This window comes from Cervus elaphus, chromosome 28 (assembly GCF_910594005.1).
Source record: "Cervus elaphus chromosome 28, mCerEla1.1, whole genome shotgun sequence".
In the NCBI taxonomy this organism is placed as follows: Eukaryota; Metazoa; Chordata; class Mammalia; order Artiodactyla; family Cervidae; genus Cervus; species Cervus elaphus.
Genome location: NC_057842.1, coordinates 30,744,408 through 30,771,091, shown reverse-complemented (window position 1 = coordinate 30,771,091; position 26,684 = coordinate 30,744,408). Strand labels below are relative to the sequence as shown.

At 36.1% G+C, this 26,684-nt stretch overlaps 1 protein-coding gene across 1 annotated transcript in view; it reads right to left on the bottom strand.

Annotated features, from left to right (window-relative positions):
• The window catches only part of LOC122685286 (triadin-like), a 158,820-nt gene that overhangs the window by 11,220 nt on the left and 120,916 nt on the right, over window positions 1–26,684 (bottom strand). Inside the window, exons 13-17 of the mRNA XM_043889889.1 lie at window positions 22,523–22,561; window positions 13,762–13,821; window positions 5,133–5,159; window positions 4,658–4,687; window positions 1,095–1,124 (exon numbers count right to left, since the gene is read on the bottom strand). Coding sequence (XP_043745824.1) covers window positions 1,095–1,124; window positions 4,658–4,687; window positions 5,133–5,159; window positions 13,762–13,821; window positions 22,523–22,561 — 186 coding nt within the window. The remainder of the gene's footprint in view (window positions 1–1,094; window positions 1,125–4,657; window positions 4,688–5,132; window positions 5,160–13,761; window positions 13,822–22,522; window positions 22,562–26,684) is intronic.

The window sequence follows — 26,684 nt, the reverse complement described above, 5'->3', positions numbered from 1 at the left end:
TAATAATAAATGAAGTTCTAAATAGTACTACACCTAAACAGAAGTTTTAAATGGTATTGGTCTTCTGATTAAAAAATAAAAAGGAGGCAAAATGCAAAATGTTTATATCGGGTAACACATACTCATCTGCAGCCAATAAATATACTCAGGAAAATAAATCATAAGACAGTAGTTTGGCACTTTTAAACCTTGGTACATTAAAAAAACATATTTTTTATAAGAGAAACTAGACTCCAGTTAATGATGAGTTGTCAGGTAAGCTCTGGTGAGAATTAAAGGAATAATATAGTATTGTATATATACATCTAGACTTGGATTTTTGAGTTTGCTGTTATTTAAGAATCCTGCTACATAATTTTTTATAATGAAGAAATAGCATCCGTAGAGCCTGAGGGTTTTTTTTTTTTTGACTTGCCTCAGGTGAGTAGCTAGTTGGTACCATAGCTAGGACTTACACACACTAAAGAGCAATGTAAACTTAGAAAGATCGTTCTGATTTAGGTCAATGGTGCCTCTTAATAAAATCATTGTTAGTCTCTTAGTGAGATTACCCAGGGTTTTGAGTAGATCAAACATGGGCACAATTCTAGCTTCAACATTTATTAACTTGAAAATTTTGTCTATTGAACTGTTTCCACAGATACTAGATATGGTTAATAACTGTTATGGTACATGCCCCTAACAGTGAAATGATGAAAATTGAATCTTACACTATTCCTTAGCTCATAGCAGATGCTTGATTAATTCTTGTTCTCTTTCAAGTCCCGGTAGTCTATGATTTTGTGACTCTGGTGTGTTATCAGAAATAAACTCACAAATTAAATATGACTAACACTAGACTTTGAAGAACTCTAAGAAATGTCTCTTGAAACCTGGAGTCTCTGCTGACATTCATTTAAAGCCATGTTCCAGATATTTTGCCTATGGAATATCCCCATTCTCACCTAATCCAGTGTTGTAAAAACATATGGAATAATGGGGTAAGGAAAACAGTGAGGATGTGGAAGACACTGTTAATCTCTACTGGTGTCATTTTAGTTCTAAAATAACAGCAACGTTAGCTCTGTATCTATTTAAGAATAAAATATTGTTACCTGGTTTTGCTTCCTTTTTAACTTGTGACTCTGAAGGGAAAACAAAAGACAGAAATTTTAAAATCTGAAAAAAATAAACTAGAGCACAAATTCATTTTCGGACACTATTTTATTTCATTTACCATAATTTGAAAAAGCAGAATTTTAGCAAAACTTATCTTAGTTTCCTATTGGCCTGCCAGAACTGGACTATTAAACACACAGTAGTTAAAATCATGCCACATACTTGTCTGTCATTAAGTTGTTGCTACTGCTAATGAATTTCAACCTCAATTTTCTGTTTTCTGAAGATTATTGTAGAGAATAGCCCCAGTGTCCACATAAGATAAATGACTTGATGATAGGATTTGGAAGAATATTTTTTGAAATATAATTAGTTTTGATTCAGAAATGTAGACAATGCTATGACTTGAATTATATCCTTGTTGTTGTTCAGCCTCTCAGTCGTGTCTGACTCTGCAACCTCATGGACTGCTGCACGCCAGGTTTCCCTGTCCTTCACCATCTCCTGGAGTTTGCTTAAACGATGTGCTACACACACACACACAAATATGTTTAACTCCTGTCTGTTGGGTAGAAGGTGGAGTTTGTAAGTGAAGGACATGGATCTTTAGTTTAGCAAACTCTGAGTAGAGTGTGGAAAATACAGCATGGATTCTCTTCACTGCTTATAATAAAATGAGAAAGAGAAGATAAATTGAGGAGTAAACTGCTATGCAAGAGGAACCACTACTTGGTGATTGAGAAAATGCTCACCCTGACTAGATAGTGCACCCTGGAGACAGGACCAAGGGTGTGGCTGGAAAGAATCATGGATCCAATCCTCCACCTCAGCAGAAGGCAGAAAGAGAGATGTGGTGACCCAGGGAGATCTGTGGGGGACCCTCTTGTCCAAAGACTTGGATCTTCAGGAACTGAACTCGAGACGAGTCATGTTTTTGAAAATTTTATGCAAACAAAAATAATGTTGGCCTGGACAGACGTGGACAGAAACAGGATGAAATGAAAGAATGTCAACTCTAATGGCCAAGCCATGATGCAACAGCTGGGATGATGGGACTTCCTTGGGTAGAGAGGGCAGGACTGCCATCCCAGTGGGCCGAGAGGCCAGGGCCACCATCCCCTCCCCCTAGGTCCAGAGAACACAGCACTGAATCAAAGAGGACATTTTCAGGCTTTGAAACCTAATGGAATCTTCCCTGCTATGTTTTGGATTTACCTGGGACCTGTGACCCCTTTCCTTCCTTCCAATTTTTCCCCTCTGGAATGGGAATATACATTCTAACCAGTTTCACATTTTTGTTTTTTCTTTTTGGAAACAGATGATATTTTTGTGGTTTCACAAGTGGAGAGGAATTTTATGAAAGGAGAATCATACCCTGAGTTTTGCCCGTACTGATTTAGATAATGAGATATGAGACTTTGAATTGATAAAGTTGTGGACTTAAGTGATGCTAAAATTATTAGGACTCTTAGGAATGTTGAAATGGGGTGAATGTATTTTGCTACATGTGAAGGACATGAACTTTGGAGGGGTCACAGGGTAGACCTTTGTAAGTTGACTTGTGTCACCCTAAAGGATGTTCTGCAGTCCTAATCCCCAGTATCTCAGAAACAAACAATAAGTGAAAGTGTTAATTGCTCAATCGTGTCCGACTCTCTGTGACTCAATGGACTGTAGCCCATCAGGCTTCTCTGTCCATGCGGTTTCTCAAGCAAGAATACTGGAGTGGGTAGACATTGCCTCATACCCTGCTGACATCTTGATTTCAAACATCTAACATCCAGAACTGTAAGAGAATACATTTCTGTTGTTTTTAACCACCTAGCTTGTGGTATTTTATTACAGCAACCTCATAACAATGAACTGGTTCAAAATTGGGAAAGGAGTATGTTAAGGCTGTATATCGTCACCCTGCTTATATAACTTATATGCAGACACATCATGAGAAATACCAGGCTGGATGAATCAGCAGCTGGAATCAAGATTGCTGGGAGAAATATCAATAACCTCAGATATGCAGATAATATCACACTGACGGCAGAAAGCAAAGAAGAACTAAAAAGCCTCTTGACGAAGGTGAAAGAGGAGAGTGGAAAAAGCTGGCTTAAAACTCAACATTCAAAAATCTAAAATCATGGCATCCGGTCCCATCATTTCATGACAAATAGATGAGAAGCAATGGAAACAGTGACGGACTTTATTTTCTTGGGCTCCAAAATCACTGCAGATGGTGATTGCAGCCATGAAATTAAAAGATGCTTGCTCCTTGGAAGAAAAGCAATGACAATCTAGACAGTATATTAAAAAGCAGAGATATCACTTTGCCAACAAAGGTCTGAATGTCAAAACTAGGTTTTTTCCAGTAGTCATATACAGATGAAAGAGTTGGACCATAAAGAAGGCTGAGTGCTGGAGAATTGATACTTTTGAATTGTGGTTCTGGAGAAGACTCTTGAGAGTCCTTTGGACTGCAAGGAGATCAAACTAGTCATTCCTAAAAGAAATAAACTGTGAATATTCATTGGAAGAACTGATGCTGAAGCTGAAACTTCAATACTTTAGCCACCTGATGCAAAAGGCCAACTCACTGGAAGAGACCCTGGTGCTGGGAGAGATTGAGGGTAGGAGGAGAAGGGGGCGACAGAGGATGAGATGGTTGGATGGCATCATCGACTCAATGGACATGAGTTTGAGCAAACTCCAGGAGATAGTGAAGGACAAGAAAGCCTGGTATGCTGCAGTCCGTGGTATTACAGAGTCGGATATGACTTAGTAACTAAACAATAACATAATGCTAATATGGTTGGGAGACATGAGTCAAAAGTTAACTGTTTTGAAAATCACTGCTATGTTTTCTTTTAAATAGTGCCTGCTGCCTGCTATTGCCCTCAGAAATGTTCATCTGACTCAGGAGCCCCCCAAAATTAGAAGAGTAAGAGCAGCTGTTTCTCTGACAGGATGTCTGTGTTCTACAGCAATCAGCAAAAAATAGTCTTTAGTCATTTGTTTCTTCTGAACTATATAAATCTATCAGTGATTTCATCTTTGTAAATAGGACTTTCTCTAGGAAAAGGTAGTATATGCTTGTTTTATTTTAAAAAGTTGTTCAAGAATAAAATTTTAGTATAATATTTGCACTCAGAATATTTGCAAAAAGATATGCTATTCATGGGGTTTTCTGGGAGGCTCAGCTGGTAGAGAATCCGCCTGCAATACAGGAGACTCTGGTTTGATTCCTGGGTCTGGAAGTTCCCCTGGAGAAGGGATAGGCCACCTACTGCAGCATCCTTGGGCTTCTCTGGCGGCTCAGATGGTAAAGAATTGAACGCGCGGAGACTTGGCTTCAATCCCTAGGTTGGGAAGATCTCCTGGAGGAGGGCATGGCAATACATTCCAGTATCGTTGCCTGGAGAATCTCCATGGACAGAGGAACCTGGTGGGCTACAGTCCATGGGGTTGCAAAGAGTTGGACAGGACTGAGGGACGCAGCATGACACAGCACGCGCTATCGTTAGAAACATGGAGTGCAAGTATCAATCTACACATTAAATGTACATACCTGGCTTCTCTTGTTTTTTCACTTGTGGCTCTAAAAATGAGTAAACATTAGTAATTATGATTGTATAAAAATATCTATTTCCTATGCTCATGCATATTTCTTTTATATATTATTTATTATTTTCTAATCATCACTATATTTAATTTTCCTCTTATAATTGCAGCAGATTAAGACACACACAAATAAAGATTCCTCATTATCAACCACAATAAGAATTATTTTGAGAAAACATTGGAAATGTGTGCTAAGGATTTTAATGAGAAATTAATGAAAGGTATTAACTTGTTCATGCAAGGAATGAAGGATGAAGGGAAATTTCAGCATAGCAAATCCTCAGAAATACAAGATAACCAGCACATTATCTACACAAAATAGTTAAACCTTTGACTTTATGTAAAACACTCAACAATAGAATCAGAGGATGAGTAAAGCATGCATTTAAGATTTTTTAATATTTGGCATGCACATAACATACGTGGAGACTTGGGCTTAACTTCTTTGCCTAGAAAAAGTTTAAAAATTATTAAAAACTGAGTCATTTCATTGTTACTGGATCAACATTGTGTATGATAGAATATTACATATTTGAAAATCAAACACTGTAGATCCCAACTATATTTATTGAAATTTTTATAGGATAAGTACTTTAATGTCCAAGCCAAGTTACTAATTGAAAAATCATTTAAAATAACAGCAGTTTAGTTTCATGGCACCACCAAAAGATACTAATTTCACAAACTCTTATATATAATGTTAACTGTTTAATCTAATGTTAAGGTAGAAGATATCATTTTATTTTGAGAAATTACTTTTAGCCTTTCATTACCCAAAATGAAAAATTCAAGACTACTGTTTTCATTTCCATTAACTTATAAATACGTTATTTGTTCCAGTATGATATACTATGAAGTGACTGCTGCTGAATATGCAATTCTTGATGATCTAAAGTATACTATATGAATTTATTGCACATTGGATTCTTAGTGTAAGGGTTCTCAAATTTTCTGTGAAAGTTCTGTGAAAGTTTGTTTTTTTTTACTTCGGAGCCCTATGATCTCTGTTGGACAGCTATGGAGATTTTTTTGGAGCCACTATTTAACTCTGCTCTTGTAACACAGAAGCAGCTACAAACACTATGTAAATGAATAGACTGGCTATGTTCCAATAAAACTTTACTTACACAAGCTGGTAGCCAGTCTGCAGGACATTGTTTGCCAACCTCTGCCCTATCCATAGTCAATTTTAACTTTCTCTCTTGTCTCAACAAAGATTTTAACAGCAAGCAAAGCACCTTTGATTCTGAATTCCCGTATAAATAGCACTCAATACCTTTCAATCACTGCTCAACTAAACTTCTAAAGAATGTCATCTTTACTTGCTTTTTCCATTTGTTGACTCCCATTTAATTACTAATTCACAATCATCTAGCATCTATTCCCAATGTTATATTTATTAGACATCTGTGGTCACCAATTCTCCTTACTTTCCAATATCAATGAACATACGTAATTACGTGGATCACTTTCTTCTTTCTAAATTTCTGTTCACTTGTCTTCTGGGAAGGAGGAACATAACATTTTCTACTATAATAAGATAAACATTTATACCATTCTCTTCATTCTCAAAAGTGTCCTAGTGACTTTCCCTTTAGCTAAGATAAAATAAAGGGACTAGATTTGTTTTCATACTTGAAACTATAGGAAACAGAAGAAAATTATATACAATAAGGTTGGACAACAGACAATAGAGGGCAGTGACTCTTAAGTGATGAAAAACAAATGAGGTGTGCTCTATGATTATCCCAGCTTAATGCTGTGAGAGAGTTGCAGCCAGTTAGTACAGTCATGGAGTGGATTTGGTGACATCTAGCTGGGAATCTTGAGAAACAAAAACAAGGAGAGATCAGTGGTCAGAATAATGTAAAGTGTTAGTTGCTGCGTCATGTCTGACTCTTTGTGACCCCTTGGACTGTAGCCCACCATGGTCTCTGCCCATAGAATTGTCCAAGCAAGAATACTAGAGTGGGTAGCCATGCCCTTCTCCAGGGGCTCTTCCTGACCCAGGTCTCCTGTGTTACAGTTTCTTTGCTGCCTGAGCTACCAGAGAAGCACCAGAATAATGTAAAGTAGGAAGCTAAAGATACTAGAAAGAGATAGAAAAGAGATAAAGTCGGGAATTTGTGGAAGGCTCCCTCAAGTCTTCAGCAAGTACTGACCAGCATATGCACATAAAGAAACTACTTAAGGTAGAGAAAGAAATATAAATATTACTACTGCAGTCTATAGTAAGTGTTGAAGTTGGGTAGTGTCAGCCCATCAGCTTTGTTCATTTTTTTTCAATTTTGTTTTGGCAATTCTGGATTTTATTCTGATCCATGTAAACACAACCCACTTCAGTACTCTTGCCTGGAAAATCCCATGGACAGAGGAGCCTGGTAAGCAACAGTCCATGGGGTCGCAGGGTTGGACGCGTCTGAGCGACTTCACTTTCACTTTATGTAAACTTTAGAATTACTTGGTCAACATGCACAAAATAACTTGCCAAGATTTTAATGGAAATTGCGCTGAATCTATAGATCAAGTTGGGAAGAACTGACATCTTGATACTGAATCATCCACTTTACATTTTATAAAGGGAATATCTCACAATTTATGAAAACATTTCCATTTCTTGATTTTTTTCTATCAGAGTTTTCTTCCCTCCTTTTTTTTTTTTTTTAATTAGGGTTCAGCTATCTCTTCCTCAGAAAGTATTATCTGATATGGTTGCACAACTTTTACCCTTTATGTGCCAACATTATGTTTAGGATATCATGATCATTGTTAAGCACAATCTACCGTCTAGGACATTCATCTTCCTTCTTCATCTGCCCAAATCCTATTGATTATTCAGACCAACTCTGGGGTCTGTGGTGAGACTGGCCACTCATCACACTCTCCTCCTATGAGGATGGGCTGCCCAGGCTTGGGGAAGGGGAGTGCAGGGAAGGTGGATCTATTTTTCCCATACTCCTCAATGTATCTTTACTTATTTCTTTGCTTCACTCAGGTGTTTTAATCCCTCACCCAGAATCCTTGGCTCTTGTGAAGTTATTTTCACTCACAGATAGTTGTTCGATTTGAAGTTTCTTGAGAGGAAATGAACATTAGAAATTCCTGTATCACCACCTTGCTAATGTCAGTCCTAAATATTCTTTAGCTCTTTTACATTCCTGCTTTCTTGATCTTATACATTCAGCTATAACAGTATATAATACCAGTTTAAAGTCTGATGATACTTCACAGGCAAACACACTTGCAGGTATATGAATGAATAAAATGCATGTAAATGTCTGTTTATACATGGTCTAAGCCTATATATTTCCTAAGGTCCATATTTAGGCTGCAATAAACATAAGGACAAGTGTAGAATGATTTTTGGAGGAGAATTCTGTTAAGGCAGCGGTTTTCAAACAGCAACACCACCTGGGAATTTAAAAATGTAAATTCTCAGTCCCATCCCTGACCTTCAGAATCATAAGCTCTAGGGGTAGGCCAGCCCATCAGGTGTATCTGACACATGTTGAAGTTTGAGAACCATTGTTTGATAACCATGACTACATTTGTTAATAGCATTCCTTTAACAAGAAAACTAGGGCTATTTTTTTTTTTTATAATTCTGAATTCCAGCTAGTGGTGTATGTTATATTTCAGCAAACATAGTTTAATTAAAATCAGAGAAAGCCTTCCATCGACTGAGACATAAACGGATAAGCTAAAAAAAGAACATGCTTATGTTGATTGTAGTATGTCAACTTTTCAATGTAGATGACAGCAATATTCCCAATGTTTGTGATTGAGATCTGGAAAGTGTGATGTGAAATCAAATTCGTATAAAACAAGAATATTTTATTTTTACAAAGAAAGCCAAATCATTGTAACTTTGATGTTCTCATGGAAGTAGTAATTGACTCCACATTCACAGAATACATTTCAAATAGTAAGCAGCAATATAATAAGTATATACAGACATAAATATATCTGCTCACTATGGAGATTTTAGTTTTTTCTGTTTCTATTGTAGCTTTTATATTTTCTATATTTTCTAAATATACTGAATTGTATTAAAAACAACATGTCAGTGCAGTATTTCCTATTTCTACCCTTACAATGCATATATTTAAAAGAATAATTGGTTATATTTCAACAAATAAAAAAGAAAAAAGTAAAAGGAAACCAAGAGCCAACATATTCTAAAATATTAGACACATGAATGATAAAAATCACAGCATTTAAAAATTATATACATAAAAGAAAAAATAGCCTATCTATATCTACACATAAAGGAATTTTGAAAGTAACATCTGACAAAATTAATAAAATTTTGACCTAGCACAATCAGAAACTATATATTTTGTAGGACACTGGAACAGGCAGTGATAATATATCTTAAGTGTTGGGTCTAATTCTCATTCAGACACTCATTTACTGTGGAACCTTGACATGGCCATTTAATTTGCTTGGTTCTCCTTTTCCAAAAAGAAAATAAATGTAGAAAGCTAGATTAGATGATTTCTAAGATACCATCCAGGTTTTAAATAATATATTTACATTAAATATTAATTTAAATCTAAATAGTAGATCACTTTTACTAGGTGACATAGTTTAGATGGTCAACCTGAAATGTTGCAGCAGTAACTCCTCTTAGGTTTATTGCTCTTTAGTAAGTCTGTTTACTCAATTCCTGATAGATCTTCTGCTGTGGAAGCACATTTGTAAGTATAAGGCAGATTAACAAACCTTGTTTTTAAGACCAGTGATTTTGTTTCAGATATATCTCTTACACAGCTGTTTAGTACAGAGCAGAAAATGGTTCTGTTGTAGATATATATCTTAGCCCCAAAGAACTACTTAACAGGCACTTTGCCTTTTAAATTGACTTGGAGATTAATATCTAAACTTTATGCTATATATATTGAATAAACAAGCCATTTGGAGGAGGCAAGGAAATGTCATAAGGACTTTTATGTATGCCTGAATCGGTTCAAAGATCCTATTACATTTTACTAGAAGTCACTATTTCGCTACGTTTCAATACATTTTTAAACTTCTAATTATCAAAATTAAAATGGAAAAGTACAAATGTTAAATATATAAAATACACTGCAAAACCCTAAAAGGAAATCTCTGATTTGTATATGAACTTTTTCCTACAGAGGCAACCAACTTATCAAATGTACTATGTATAGTTACTTGGTTGAAACAAAAATACAGTATTATTTATCTAATATTCACAAATATATTTTTAGAGATTTAATGAAAACAGAGAGTTAGCATTATTTATGTAGTGCCAGAAATCAGGAAAACAAAATACAATTAAGGCTTTTAAAAAAAGCTTTTAGTCTTCTAGAAACCATTTGGTAAGCAAGAATTGCCTTTAACACTTGAAACTAAATTTCCAGAATAATTTTATTTTATAATAGAGAGAAATGCATTATGGAAGACAAGAAGTAAAATATTGTTCATGGCATCCTTTAAATTTAAAAGTAGTATATTGATATAGTATTGGAAAGTTCTTTAAGGTCTACTGTGGTTATGTACTTTTATGGATACATGAATCCAGAGAAATTTATATACAGAAACACTTTTTTCCCCAGCTTCATTGGCTTTGCATTGTTCTAAGTCTTCTAGGCACCAATTAATTCATTAAACTTCTTGAAGCTGTACTAACAATAAATTTCTATGGAATCTTTTCAGTTATTCAAGCATCCTATCTCTGACAATTCTGTTCTCACAATGCCTCCTAAATAGTTTATATTTTGCCTCAAATGTGTGGTGAGGGACCCATTGAGTCCTACTTACTTCTTAATGTTCAAAAGAGATTAAAGTGATGTTGGTGAAACTATTCAGCAGCAAATGTTTTGTTTGCTCCAAGACCAGGTATGAGAGATTAGAGGAAGTTAAGGGAAAAGCAATATAAAGAAAGTCAAGAGAAGTAATAGAATCACTTTGAAGTCTTTTTTTAACATAGAACTTAATATAGCAATGATATCACACCATAATTATTACACCATAATTATTCAACTATTCAATCATTCATTCAGCAAGTGTTGACCCAGCATTTAGTACATGTTAAGGTGGAAACAGTGTCAGACTTTATTTTTGGGGGCTCCAAAATCACTGCAGATGGTGACTGCAGCCATGAAATTAAAAGACGCTTACTCCTTGGAAGGAAAGTTATGACCAACCTAGATAGCATGTTAAAAAGCAGAGACATTACTTTGCCAACAAGGGTCCATCTAGTCAAAGCTATGGTTTTTCAGTAGTCATGTACGGATGTGAGAGTTGGACTATAAAGAAAGCTGAGCGTCGAAGAATTGATGCTTTTGAACTGTGGTGTTGGAGAGGACTCTTGAGAGTCCCTTGGACTGCAAAGAGATCCAACCAGTCCTTCCTAAAGGAAATCAGTCCTGGGTGTTCATTGGAAGGACTGATGCTGAAGCTGAAACTCTAATACTTTGGCCACCTGATGAGAAGAACTGACTCATTTGAAAAGACCCTGATGCTGGGAGTGATTGAAGGCGGGAGGAGAAGGGGGCGACAGAGGATGAGATGGTTGGATGGCATCACCAATTTGATAGACATGAGTTGGAGTAAGCTTTGTTAGTTGGTGATGGACAGGGAGGCCTGGCGTGCTGCGGTCCATGGGGTCACAAACAGTTGGACACGACTGAGTGACGGAACTGAACTGAACTGAAACTATATTACCCTAAACACCCTTTCATTACATCCTGATACTTTAAGTGGGTCTTAGGGGAAAAAATAAGACAGTAAGAAATGAGCCTCATTATGATGTAAGGTCAGTGAGATTCAATCCTTAGTTTAAAGATCAGGGCTTTGATTAGGGCACGGTTTAGGGGTGGAGGGTTTGTGAGGAGAACACAGTAAAATGTCTGAATTTGGACAGGCCTGTTTGAAGTTGGCAGGCATGGCCTCAAAGGAACCATCACTTTTGCCATGTTAGTTATTGTTCGTATCAGTTTCAGTTCCAGAACTCTAGAATATTATATTCTGAAACCAGGGATGTGACACTAGAAAAGAGAGCGAAAGAAAGAAAGAAAGTGAAGTCGCTCAGTGGTGTCCGACTCTTTGCGATCCCATGGACTGTAGCCTACCAGGCTCCTCCATCCACGGGACTCTGCAGGCAAGAATACTGGAGTGGGTTACCATTTCCTTCTCCAGGGGATCTTCCCAACCCAGGGATCAAACCCAGGTCTCCCGCATTGCAGGCAGACGCTTTAACCTCTGAGCCACCAGGGAAGCCCAGAAGAGACAGTAGTTAATATTTCATTTTGACTATACCCACATAAATAGTCTCATTTTCCTTTCTTAAGATGTTTTGGGTCAAAAAGAGATTGAGGATAGGCTCAATTAATTAATAAAACTAGGATACTTTAGAATAGCAAAGAAGATATAAGCTAAGCAATATATTAACATGGGGGAAAACTGATTTTTTTTTTGTAAATTTTGTAATATTCTATCAGAGTAACTCACAAGTTAGCCTGGAGTTAGAAATCTTTCTAATAGAGTTGACTTCTTAACAGGCAAGTGTCTAAAAAGCTCTCGAGTTTTTTTTTTTTTAATTTAGAAAAACAGATCATCAGCTTCCTCTGGGGCAAGTAATAAAGTCTTCATCAGTGAATTGTTTTTGCCACCCTTAAGGCTCTCAATTCAAATCTCATTACTACCACCTTTCCCAATTAGTTTTTGGAGTGGGTTGAAATTGGGAAGGAGAATTTTCAGTGAAAATTTTACATAAAGGGCAAAAAGAGCACTTCTTTATTACCGTAAATTACGGAAGGAAGAAAATCTTTCTGAAGAAAACATAAAAACTAAAAATTATGTCTTTTTAAGGAGTCTAAAATACATACCATTGTAGAAATATCTCGAAAGAAGATGAAATATCTAATTAGTGGTGCTTTGTTTACACTAACACATAAGTAGAGGTTAGTAATTTTAAGTGAAGCCATCATTATTCTTCTTTTTTGTCCTGATAGAGAGGCCTTTCCTAGGATTCATGGAGCATGAATCTTTCAACCAGCTGAGAAAAATCGTACCTGTCACAGATTGATTCAGAAGTGACTAATGGGACTGTGCTTGATTGATTGAATTGGTCAAGACATATTTCATCTCCCAATCTCTAGAAAATACATTTCACCAGGAAAACTTAAGACTACAGTACTCAAGTCATTATTATAAATGAAAAAGAGTAGATTTTAATACAGAAGTGGTCAACATCCAACGGTCAAACAGGAAAATGGTTATATCTTTTTTCCACAAAATAAAAATTGCTTATCTGAAAGCCAATCACTTAAAAAAATCTCTGATTTTTAAAAGACTATCAGATTTTAATTCTGGAAAATTGTCTCATGTACTTATTAGCATAATTTATAGCTAACACACTAAATGTTTACAGGTGCCCAGACCCAGGCTAAGCATTTTCAATAAAATACTGTAACATTTTCAGTAACCCTCATGAACTCACTTTCTCATTTTAACAAATTAGGAGACAGGCTTCCAGGTCCATTAGACTGAACAACTAAACTCTTACTACATTTGTTCATTCAAAAACATTTACTGAATTCTTACTATGTGCTAGGAGCTATTTCAGACACATGTACAAATGAAATAAACCAACAAATTCCTGCCCTAAGGAACAGAGTCTACTACCCCAATTTGTTACCAGTTAGCATCATCCACATTTATCTAACAATTGCTTTAGGCTTTCAATTCAAAATAGGTGTACCATCACTCTTTTTTTTCCACCACTGCCTCCATCATCTGTATTTATGTTTTACTGAGAACAGAATGATAATACTGTATTTGAGGCTCGAAATTTGGCAGAAAACGATTATGTTGAATTGACCAAAAAGTTTGTTCAGGTTTGGCCAACCTAATTTATCTGTTATGTGTCGGCAAAAGGAAGGTAAACTATATTTTATGTTACTTTGAAGTCAAATAGGACAACTTGTGAAATTGTAAGTAATCTGCTCACTGCCATAGAAATCAAGTTAGTATATGAATGTGGTCATCATTAATATGTTGAAAGAAGCTAGGTCATCCCACCTGTGAATTTTGTAACCTGGGAGTTCACTTCATTTTTATTTCCGGTACATTGCCTGTAACCTGAGCAAAATAATGAAACCTAAGTCACAAGATTTTATAGAACTGATTGTATTATGCATGTATATGATTAAATCCTCTTGATTCATTAAGTGTTCCACCAATATTGGTTATTTTTTCATTTTCCAGGATTTGGATTAATTGGCATTCAATAAATGTCCTTGAACTTACATGGTAAAAAATTATTTCAACTTTCTTGATTTATTATTTCTTTGTAGTAATAATCCCTTTCAGAATATTATAATGACACATACCTCTTGACAACTCAAAAAATATTAGTTTACAGTAGGAACAATGGTTGATCTACTGCATTTGCATGCTTGTCTGTAGGGATATTTAAGAAGTATTTATCACTAATGCCACTTATCAGTGATTAGTTAAGTTTCCATGTCAGCATAATTTTAATACTTTTTTTTTTTAACCTGAAAGACAATAATTGCCTCCTCCCGCAAGAATTTACAGTAGAATTTTTTGTCTTCTTGATGTGGGAAAAAATAAAAGGACATTTTGAGATAGCAATGCCTGGGTATAAATTTATTATTTGTGTTAGCATATCTTCATTGTCCTGACTGTAACACATTGTTTCTAGTCTTTCTCATTAAGTTTTTCTTCTTTTTAAAAATCAATGTTGTCACTACTTTAAAAAAATTGTATTAGCTTTGATCTACTGCACTATGATAAATTAAAAAAGATACTGAAATATATTTATATAACATTATGATAGACATAAATTAATACAGTAACCAATTGTAACTAAGTTCTTTAAAAGATATAGGCCAGAGATACTTTGATAACTGATAGATATAACGATATCCTGTTTTCTTTGACTGAGTCATTCACCCACTGTGTCAATATCTTAGCCAGCTGGTAAAACAAGAAGACTGCTTACCTTGACATTCATGTTCTTCAAGCAAAATTAAAGTTTATTTATTTATTATTATTTATAAGTTTGTTTATTTATTATTAAGTTATTTATTATTATTATTAATTATTAAGTTTATTTATTTAAGTTCAAATGAATGCGTATTACAAGCAGTGTCCATTTGCCTGTGCGGTGTTGGGAGAAAGGAATGATTGACTGTTTAGTCACTTCCTGGATGACCTAAGCCAACCAGTGCTCAGAAAGTGTGAGGCCCTCGTTGCTAGTTAGAAAGCAACCATTCAAAAACACATATGCACTTTGTATAAGCTAAGTTTTGGAGAGAAGATTGATGTATTTCTTTCTTGGAGATAACAGCAATCATAGATGCCTATGAATTCTGTAACAGTCTTTCCTAAATTTTAATGTGCATACTAATAACTTCTGGGACTTGCTAAAAATCCAAATTCTTATCCAGCAGTTATTGATGGGACCTAAGATTCTACATTCTAACAAGCAACCAGGTGATGCTGATGCTGTTTTGTGAACCACCCATTGGGAAGATCCCCTGGAGAAGGAAATGACAATCTACTCCAGTATTCTTGCCTGGGAAGTCCCATGGATGGAGGAGCCTGGTGGGCGACAGTCCATGTGGTCGCAAAGAGTCGGACATGACTGAGAGACTTCACTTTCACTTTTCACTTTGAATATCAAGGGTATAGATGATAATCATGGTTTTTTCTGCTTTCATAGCTGTTGAAGGCACTTTCACATACATTGTATCACATGATTTTAACAGTAAGTCTGTTAGATTAGCAAGGAATATATTGTTGATGAGAGCTCTATTTAATAAGCTATGCTTTTTTTCTGGAAGTCATGTACAGATGTGAGAGTTGGACCATAAAAAAGGCTGAGCACTGAAGAATTGATGCTTTTGAAATGTGGTGCTGGAGAAGACTCTTGAGAGTCCCTTGGACTGCAAGGAGATCCAACCAGTCCATCCTAAAGGAGATCAGTCCTGAATATTCACTGTAAGGACTGATGCTGAAGCTGAAACTCCAATACCTTGGCCACCTGATGTAAAGAGCCAACTCATGGTAAAAGACCCTGATGCTAGGAAAGAATGAGGGCAAGAGAAGGGGGCAACACAGGATGAGATGGTAGGATTGACTCAATGGACGTAAGTGTGGGCAAACTCCTGAAGACAGTGAAGGACAGAGGAGCCTTGAGTGCTGCAGTTCATGGGGTCGCAAAGAGCTGGACACGACTGAGCGACTGAACAACAGCAAGAATGAAAGACTCGGAACTTGTGATTTGTTGTGAATCACTCCAAATCTCTTGGCCCAGAGCTCCTCTCTCTATATCATCCTGCCTCTGTTGGTCTTTCACATTTAAAAAACTATCTCTGCATGTGCTATACCACGAAGCCTAGACATATGTCAAAAATAGATTTTAAAAAAATATTAACTAATGCCTCCCTTTTCATGAGGATAATTTTGGTGACTTGTTGTAGCTGTGGTGGCTTTTGAGTGACTTTCTGTCTCCCCTGAGAAGGAGAAGACTGCATAGCTCACGGTGGAGATAATACAGGAGCTGAGACACAAAGTTAGAAGAAATCCATTCAACAAACATGGCTATCACATGATATGCTAGAGAAAAACATGTACAAGACCAAAGCTGGAGAACTGTATGGTGTGTGTTTACAGATAGAGAAAAGGGGGGAAAAGTAAGTTGCCAAAATTGGAGGCAAGGTAAACAGGTAAGATGCTTTTGATATGGAGCTGAAGTGGGAGTAGAATATTAAAAAATCACTGAATAGATGAAAATTCATAGAACTGGTGATCTTTTTAAAATGTCTTTGTGGTGGGGCTGTGGTGGTAGATTGGACAAATGGAAGCCCCATGAAGAAATACGCTGGGGGCAGAATAATGCAATGGCAATGTACCTAACACTGTGCCCCTACAGATAGCACTTAGAAAATGTAACTAGCGTGGGCTTGTGGTAGATCTTTGAGGCTAAGATGGAAACACGATGATTAAATCATGGTTTGTATATTTACTCAGGCGAGAGATGATAAGAACTAGAACTAGGATCTTACTAGGAGGGGAAAAAAGGAGAGACTAAATTTGGGAGACATACAACTTAGTATTTACCTGTTTGTTGGGTTCTGAAAAAGGAGAAGCTAGCTGTAAATGTTTAAGTCAGTGTAACTGAATTCTAAGTCGATGAGTTCCATTTTTTGAGACAAAAAAAAAAAAAATAAAGAGAATGTAAAGGATATTAAGTTCAATTTTTAAACAAAATGACGTGCAAGCAAATTAAGCATGTGAAAATGTTGATGAGGCAGTTAGAAATGCAGTAATAGAACTCTGAAGATTTTGTTTATGAATATTAATTTTCCTGATAAATACAAAATCATTACTTATGCAAATATTTTTTGGTTTTAGTTACATTACTACTTATAATTAATGCCTATTTCTTCCTGAAAAGAATAGCTATTCTCCACTTACCTAATAAAATGGATGTCCTATTTGCCATCATTTTCACTGGGGGGGTAAAACCAAAGAATTTGGTGCCTAATCATATGGGATCTTCCTGACCCAAGGATGAAACCCAGGTCTCCTGCATTGCAGGCTGAATCCTTACCATCTGAGTCATGAGGGAAGCCCCATATGCCATGTCAAAAATAAGTAATTGCTAAAATGTTGATTCAGTTTTTAAAAATGTTACCATCTTTTGTTGATGTTTTATTTTTAACTCTGTTGGTTAAATGTTGTAGTTTCTGCCACTTGGAATTAATATCTCCCTCTGGATTTCATGCTCCTCCTTTCCCTAGAATGCTCCACCTTATGACAAGTATGAAAATGACAAACACAGCTCATTGATTCCACCTGCTGGAATATAGTATTTTGCCTCCTTTTAACAGCAAACTCCTGAAAAAAGTAGTTGGGGTGTTCTACTTCCACTTATTACTGATAAATTCTCTTATTAATTCCTCTAAGCTGCTTGCTACTTCCACCACTTTACTAAAATGCTCTCTAGTCAGGATCCAGATGGGAGGGATGGGGGCAGGGTAGAAGGGAGGTCCATGAGGGAGGGATGTGTATGTATGGTGTAGGTTGAGTCACTCTGATTCTTGCAACGACATGGACTGTAGCCTGCCAGGAGTTCATGAGATTTCCCAGGCAAGAATACTGGAGTAGGTTGCCATTTCCTTCTCCCGGAATTCTTCCTGATTCCTTGGGTTTGAACCTGGGTCTCCTGAATTGCAGGCAGATTTTTTACTGACTGAGCAACCCGGGAAGCCCAGCCGATTCATTTTATTGTACAGCAGAAGCTAACACAACATTATAAAGCAATTATATGTCAATAAAAAAATAAAAATGCTCTTCAAGTGGTCATAAAATGACAGGTTTTTGTTAAATATAAGGGCTTCTCTCAGTTATCATGCCCCTTGACTTTCCTGTGACATTAAGACCATTGATTTTTCTATTGATGCTTTTTCTTGAAAGTGCCTGGCCTTTAGGATGCTGATACACTGTATCCCCATCTTCCAGGAACACTCTCCTTTTTGACCTGTTCTTTTTCTTTTCCAAGAAGCTGCCCTTCATTCTCTTCTCCTTTCTAGCCAAGTTCCGGTTTCTTGAAGAAATCCTTATCAGCTTTGGCTTCTAACTCCAAACCTCTAAACTTATGGATACATAGTGTGAGGAATCAAAGTGAAAGTTCCCTATTGCCCAGTGTTGTTAGCACATCTTTCTCCCCCCAACCTGATTTCCTCTGCAACTTCTACCTCTGATCATCTTCCCCATCCTTTCAAGGTTGAGACCTTGGAGATATATATATATATATCTATATATCTACCTAATGTATATATATATATATATATATATATATATATACCTAATGTGTGTGTGTGTATATATATATATACCTAATGTTATCAATTTCTAGCCTTTTCCTGTGAAATAGGTTGACACCTAACAAAAGTAGTGATATTAATTACACTAGAGTGTGGTTGTGATTGTATATACTCAAAATAATTGAAAGGGTGTATAACAAGATGTTATTAGTACTTTTCAATGAGTTGCTAGGTCCTGTGATTTTAAAAAAGTTAATTCCTAATAATTCCACACAGAATATTAGTCATGGCCATAAAAAAATATTTAAAGTAAACAATTCACCTCCTTATTGCTGCCTCTCTCTCCCTATCAATTTCACTTGCCTTTACAATACTAGATTACTCTCATAGCTCTTGAGTTTAATTTATGATTCAAAATTCTTCATGTAGAATTACACCCTGCATGGCATTATAAGACTTAGGATGCAACTCTCTTCTCATTCACCTTCTAATCATCCAGACTTTTCACCCTGGTTTCCTAAGTCCAGTTTTCTAGATTTCCAGAACCATGCTCACATGTCTACACGTCACTGCTGCAGTCTTGGCATCCTCTGTTCCTCTGTGGCCCCTGGGATCTTCTTCGGTTCTTGGTCTTCTCCTCACTGTCTCTTCTCAAGTCACGCTCATCCCTGCCTCTGACTAACTCCTGAATATAACTTCCATTTACTGAATCTGAACCAAATGGAAAACATCAACTCAATTTCTTATAACAACTCTACCAAGTGAGTGTAATGACTCAATAGATAAAATATTGAAATTCAGAAACATGAAGTAATTTAAATCACATCCCTAGCAAATGGCAAGAGAGTAAAATTCATGTTTTTCTGCTATAAAGTTGGCTTCCACCATGCTTTATAGTCACCTTCCTGCCTCAGATGCTCTTGCATACTCCTAAAATCCCAGCTTAATCCATCATCTCCCTGAAGTTTCAATGATTAGCACAGACTGTAGGAATGCCCCCTCTCTCTAAACTCCTAGAGACTTTTCACTAATGTAACTAATTATCTGAGAGCCATCTTTCAATAGTTCCTGTCTATGTCCTTGGTCAGACTCTCTTGGGATGGAAAACATCACTTGCTTCTAAACTTTGTTTCACCAAGCACAGTTCTTAACATATGTCAGTGATATCAGCATAATGTATGTTGTTAATAAATTGGTAATTGGTCATGTTTTATAATAAAATGTGTCATTAGTTCTGATTTCTCTTTCCTTTTAGGAAGATGAAAATAAATGTAACGTAAAGAAAGACAAAAATATTTAATCTAAAGTACCTGATGCAAAGAACTGACTTCTTGGAAAAGACCCTGATGCTGGGAAAGATTGAAGGCAGGAGGAGAAGGGGATGACAGAGGATGAGATGGTTGGGTGGCATCACCAACTCGATGGACATGAGTTTGAGCAAGAGTTTGGTGATGGACAGGGAAGCCTGGCATGCTGTAGTCCATGGGGTTGTAAAGAGTTGGACATGACTGACTGACTGACTGACTGACTGAATAATAGAGCATTTATAGTGCATATATTACTTTTCCCATTATATATCAAAAGTAAAATAAGTCATAAAATACAGTGTTCTTTATAGGAATGGGTGATATGATGCAACTTTTAACTGACTAGCAATTTTTCTCTGACACCAGTAAGTGTGCTAACAACAGAAGAGCAACTTTTATACATAGCTTTTCCTTTTTTGTAGATATAGCTAAAGCTCAGTTATAACTTTTGATGTTAAGATTCAATGTATCATTTTGTCCCTATCATGCACTTTTTTGCACTGTTTAAAATTGCTCATTTTTCATTTATCGTCCAGAGAATGCATACTTTCAGATCTTATGCTGCAGCTTTGTCACTCATAGTCTGTGACCCCATGGACTATGGCCCACCAGGCTTCTCTGCCCATGGGATTCTTCAGGCAAGAATACTGGAGTGGGTTGCCATTTCCCTCTCCGGGGGATCTTCCCAACCCAGGGATCAAACCGTGTCTCTTGTGTCTTTTGGCAGGTGGATTCTTTACCACTTGTGCCACCTGGGAAGCCCTTCAGATTTTATAAAGTCACTCAAATGATTATGTTCATTCATTAAAAATACAAAAACACTTAATTCCTTTTGATATGTTGGCAGCACTTTTCACACAAACGAAAATAATTCAGGTTAACATTTAACCTATACATGGAATGGTGAAACAAGAATTACTTAAATGATGTTAAAAGGTGTAAAAATGTGCTTGAGTATATGCAAATATTTTAAAACCAATTATACGAACTTCTGGACTGGATGAAGCACAAGTTGGAATCCAGACTGCAGGAAGAAATGTCAATATCCTGAGATATGCAAATGACTACCACCCTTTGGCAGAAAGCGAACAGCCTCTTGATGAAAGTGAAAAAGGAGAGTGAAAAAACTGGCTTAAAACTCAACATTCAAGAAACTAAGATCATGGTCTGGTCCCATCACTTCATGGCAAATAGATGGGGAAACAATGGAAACAGTGACAGAGTTTATTTTCCTGGGCTCCAAAATCACTGCAGATGGTGACTGCAGCCGTGAAGTTAAAAGATGCGTGCTCCTTGGAAGAAAAGCTATGACCAACCTAGATAGCATATTAAAAAGCAGAGAAATTACTTTGCCAACAAAGGTCCATCTAGTCAAGGCTATGGTTTTTCCAGTAGTCATGTACAGATGTGAGAGTTGGACCATAAAGAAAGCTGAGTGCCATGGAATTGATGCTTTTGAACCGTAGTGTTGGAGAAGACTCTTGAGAGTCCCTTGGACTGAAAGATCAAACCAGTCAATCCTAAAGGAAATCACTCCTGAATATTCATTGGAAAGACTGATACTGAAGCTGAAGCTCCAATACTTTGGCCACCTGATGTGAAGAATTGACTCATTGGAAAAGACCCTGATGTTGGGGAAGATTGACTGTAGGAGGAGAAGGGGACAACAGAGGATGAGATGGTTTGATGGCATCAGCGACTTGATGGACATGAGTTTAAGCAAGCTCTGGGAGTTGGTGATGGGCAGGGAAGCCTGGCATGCTGCAATTCATGGGGTCACAAAGAGTTGGACACAACTGAGTGACTGAACTGAACTGATATGAATGTCTGCATGTACACTGTATCACTTTCACTGTAAGGAGAGATATAGATATAACTTTCTTTTGCATATGTAAATACAGGTGTGTAAATGTCTTCATAAACATCTTCATATAGATATTTTATATCTTTATCTTCATGTAGTATGTAAAATATTTAGAATGGAGTTAGCCCTAGAAAGATTGTAATTAAAAGAAGTTTTCATCAGGAATTTTAGTGTTTTCTTCCTTTCTTTTATTATATAATGTTCCTTCTTCTAACTTTTAATATCAAACTTAAAAATGACCGATTAATCTCTTGTCTTCTTTTCTCACAAAAATTTTCAGGAAGTCTCTTTTAAAAGTATTCCTATTTTCAAATTAAAGGTCAGTAATGCAATGGATTACCTCTCCTAAAATATGTGGATATTCGAACAGTAAGGGAGAAAATGATTGAACTTTCATGTTAAACCATATGAAACTACTGTTTTTTAGGTAAAATATGTTCAAGTGTAGGCGATTCCATAAGGTTCAACCAATTGCAAGATTTAGGCATTTGTCACAATCTGGCTGCATCCTCTGAAAATCAGATTGTCCCCTTAGCACTTTGAAAACAGTATTCAGTTGCCCACTAGATAAATAAGGAACAGCATATGTTAACAGGTCCAATACTTTGACAAACAACTAAAATCTGCTACCAGAAAACAGAACCCATATTAATTTTAGCATACATCTGTTTATTACTTATGACAATGAAAATACATGAAATACACAAGTATTTTTCAATGTTTTCAGCCTTGGACAGCCTGATCATAACATCAGCCTTGTTCATGATAAATAGAATATACATTAAAAAGTAAATATTACAAGGCTTCCTTACCTGCTTTGGACATCTTTTCATCTTTTTTAATTTCAGGTTCTGGGGTAAAACAAACAAATTGGAAAAAAATAAGCATTAAAAAAAATCAGTACTAAATGGAATAATAGGCAGGCTTTAATAGATTTTTCTCATTTGTTCTCAGTTTTAATTATAGTTTCATACTTTAAACAATATAAATGGAATATGTATTTGAAATAAACTATAAAGTAACGTAAGCAAAAGTACTTTGATTTAAATTTCTATTAAAAACTGAAAAGTTTAGTATACTAATCAAGAAATTTGGCATTCTGTCTTCAATAAGAACCATCTATTATGATTCATAAATTCTCAAAGCATTGCAGATAAGGAACTTAGCCAAAACTGTTCAGGAAAAAAATATGTTGCAATTTTTCCTAATTTGACCAATTTAAGCAATTTTCTATTTTTGAAAATATACATTGAATTCATGGAGCTCCACCTGGTGGTTAATTTAATCATTTCAAACTGGTATAATTATTATTTTTACTAGTATTTGTTATTAATTTTATAAAATAAAAAATGGGCTTAACTTTGGTATAATAATATAAACTCATTAAAATTAAGTATTGCCCTTTCTTACTTCCTAGGACAATGGCATTTGTCTAGAAACTCTGCATTCTAACTTAATATAAGTATAGGATAAATACATAGTGTTTTGAGCTATCTTCATGATACTTTCCCAACCACTGTAATAACTGTATATTTTCATATTCCCCAGTCCTTTCCCTTATTTAAACAATTTTGCCTCAGTCTCAGAGTTCTCCTTTGTTGGCATAAATTCTTGTTTTGATTAAGGGAAGGGTTCTGGTGCATTACAATTTTTCCTCCTTTCAAACAGCAGAAAAACTGAGCTCGTGGTTGGGCTATTACTGGGTATAAATTTTGTGTCAGGCATAGTGCTAACTGGCTTTATTTAGGGCTTAGCCTAATAGGGTCTATTTTCTAAAGCTACAATTTTTTTTTAAAAAGCTCATTTGCTTTGTCTATAATAGAGAATTATTACATTTCCATTGACACCCTACATCCTGTAACACTTGAATGCACATCCTGTGAAAAGTGATTATCAGTACTATTATTGCACGTCCACACTCCCTGGCACGTATTTCTCTTTTTTAGTTAATACATTCATTAACTGGGGAAGAAGTGGAGTTGCTCAGTTGTGTACGACTCTGCAGTTCCATGGACTGTAGCTTACCAGGCCCCACTGTCCATGGAATTTCCAAGGCAAGAATACTGGAGTGGGTTGCCATTCCCTTCTCCAGCAGATCTTCCCGACCCACGGATCGAACCTGGGTCTCCCACACTGCAGGCAGACGCTTTACCCTATAAGCCACCAGGAAATCCCATACACTATTTTAATGTTTCCTATGTTCCTTAATGTTATATAAAGTTTTGTTATACATTTTTTTTAATTTAATTTTTGTTTATTGTCTGTATACTGTCGTTAGATTTTAAGTTTCATAAGGGCACGAGCTGTGTCTTGTTTATTACTCAAATATCAGCATTTGGTCAAATATCTAACAGGTGGTGTTATGATCAATAAATATTGTTGAATGAATGACTGAACAAAACAAATATAGGCAAAGAAATATAGAGCAAAAAGATATGTAAAAAGATGAAATGCTCCCTCCTGTGTATCTGTAGTCATAGAAGAAATTGATTAATCTCATGGTTGTAGAGTTAAAGAAAAATTCAGTGTCCTAGGGTGAGGTCCATAGGCATTTTGTTCATCATGTAGAACTGTCTGTTTGAAAGTTTTGCTTCTCACTGTACACCTGTTTTTCTCCCCTGTCAATCACATTGCCACTTTATTCTTGAAATGGAATCATTTTGGCCTTGATGCTTGTCAAAAGACCTTCTAAAAAAAATAAAAGTTGTGGGGAATATTTTTATCAGCTATGTGCACAGTACAATCAGAACCAACTTCTACCTTGTTCATGAAATTTTATAATTTTATAATTATATAAATGCCTTATCATCATTCAACATGTGCGGGGCTATGGACCCTCTCATGATGCTGGAACTTGTAACTTTTGGTGTTATGTAGACACTAACAAGATAAACGTACAACTTAGGAATTCTTGCTAAGTGTGGAAAGAAGGCTCTTGGATGCATAATCTAGCTTTAATAGCAAGCTCATTTATTTAGTTTTGTTACCTTGGGCATAACTTAAAACCTTGTCTCAATTTTGTCATTGCTGAAATGGAGAAAATAATGTGAAACTGATCAGAGAATTAAGAGTAACATATAGAAAACACTTACTTATTTTAAAATTATGCTCATGAACTTAAATCGCAGCACCTCCCAAGGTAATTTTCTTTTGTTCTTACACAACTGGGATTTTACCCTTGAATATGCAAAGCAGGAATTGATAGGTGAGTATTTCTAAGGTGAACATCTCTTTTATTCGGCTACTTGGTCACCATGAACTCAGTGTCTTTGTTTTGTAGATGGCATTTTTACTGAAGCTTGTCTTTGAGTCATATATAGATGCCTGTTCTTAGTCATACCAAAGTGATAACTAGATATATATGGCTTATATACACAGATATATTTTATTTTATGTATATATGTTATTGTTGTTGTTTAGTCACTAAGTTGTGTCCAACTCTGCAAACCCATGGATTGCAGCACACCAGGCTTCCCTGTCCTTCACTATCTCCTAGAGTTTACTCAAACTCATATCCGTAAAGTCAGTGAAGCTATCTAACCATTTCACCCTCTGCCACCCTCTTTTCCTTCTGTCTTCAATCTTGCCCAGCATCAGGGTCTTTTCCAGTGAGTTGGCTCTATGTATACACTGTTCAGTCACTCAGTTGAGTCCAACTGTTTGCGACCACATGGACCACCAGGCTTCCGGAGCTTGCTCAAACTCATGTCCATTGAGTTGGTGATGCCATCCAACCAATTCATCCTCTGTCATCCCCTTCTCCTCCTGCCTTAATATTTCTCAGCATCAGGGTCTTTTCCAATGAGTTGGCTCTTCTCATCATGTAAAGTATTGGAGCTTCAGCTTCAGCATTAGTCCTTCCAATGAAAATTCAAGGTTGATTTCCTTTAGGATGGACTGGTTTGATAAAAACAATATATATATGTCTATAATAATGTGTGTTCAGTCATGTCTGACTCTTTGTGACCCTATGGACTGAGACCACCAGACTCTGATGTCAGTGTAATTTTCCCAGCAAGAATACTGGAATGGGTTGCCATTTATTCCTGCACGGAATCATCCCAACACAAGGATCAAACTCATGTCTACCCATGTCTCCTGCATTAAAGGCAGATTCTTTACCACTGAGCCATTGGAGAAGCCCTATATATGTGTGTGTATATATACATGTATATATATACACATATGTATATATGTATATACATTTTTTTTTTAAGTTTAGTCAAAAGGTTTCATTGAAGTTTCAGGAAACTAAGGGCAGTGATTGATGCTGAAGACAGCAGTCTGGAAGTTAGAAAGAGAGAACAGGAACTTTTATTTTCACCCCATCTAGACTGCTAAAACATTTTTACCATTATTGTTATATAAGAAAAATATCTGATTTCCATAAACTTTTTTCACATGAGCCCTTCTTTTGGGCTTCACACATAAGCACTGCAGAAACACGGAATCAAACAATCCCCAAGCTGAATGGTTGAAGCAGACAGCCTGCCAATTCGTATGTAGCACTGAGTTTTCCAGGCTGCTGATTTCATTTATGAAATGTAAATTGCTGGTGGGCCTGGGGAGGGGAGCTTCATTAATGATTTTTCAATGTCATCAACACTACATTCTCAAGTGAAGCAGGCCAACCAAATTTAAACATGCATATGCTTGAGTTTAAAAAAGGGTAGCATAAATAATAAATATATAATTATTACAAACAATAATAAATTTTCAAATTTCGTGCATAACTTTCTATTTTACAGGTGAAAATAAAAACTTCTTTTAAAAACAAAGTAAAAAAAAAAAGGGTAGTAGTGGAAAACCACTTTGTTTAGGAGTCTCTGCTTTGTCTTCACAAATCAAAAACAAAGTATAAATCCCAAGAATGTGCATTCTTTTTCAAATGTCTCCATTTAAAATACTTTGCAAGTTAGAAGCTGGATGCCACTACTCTTTCTTTTCCCAATCTTTTTTTATCATTATCACAAT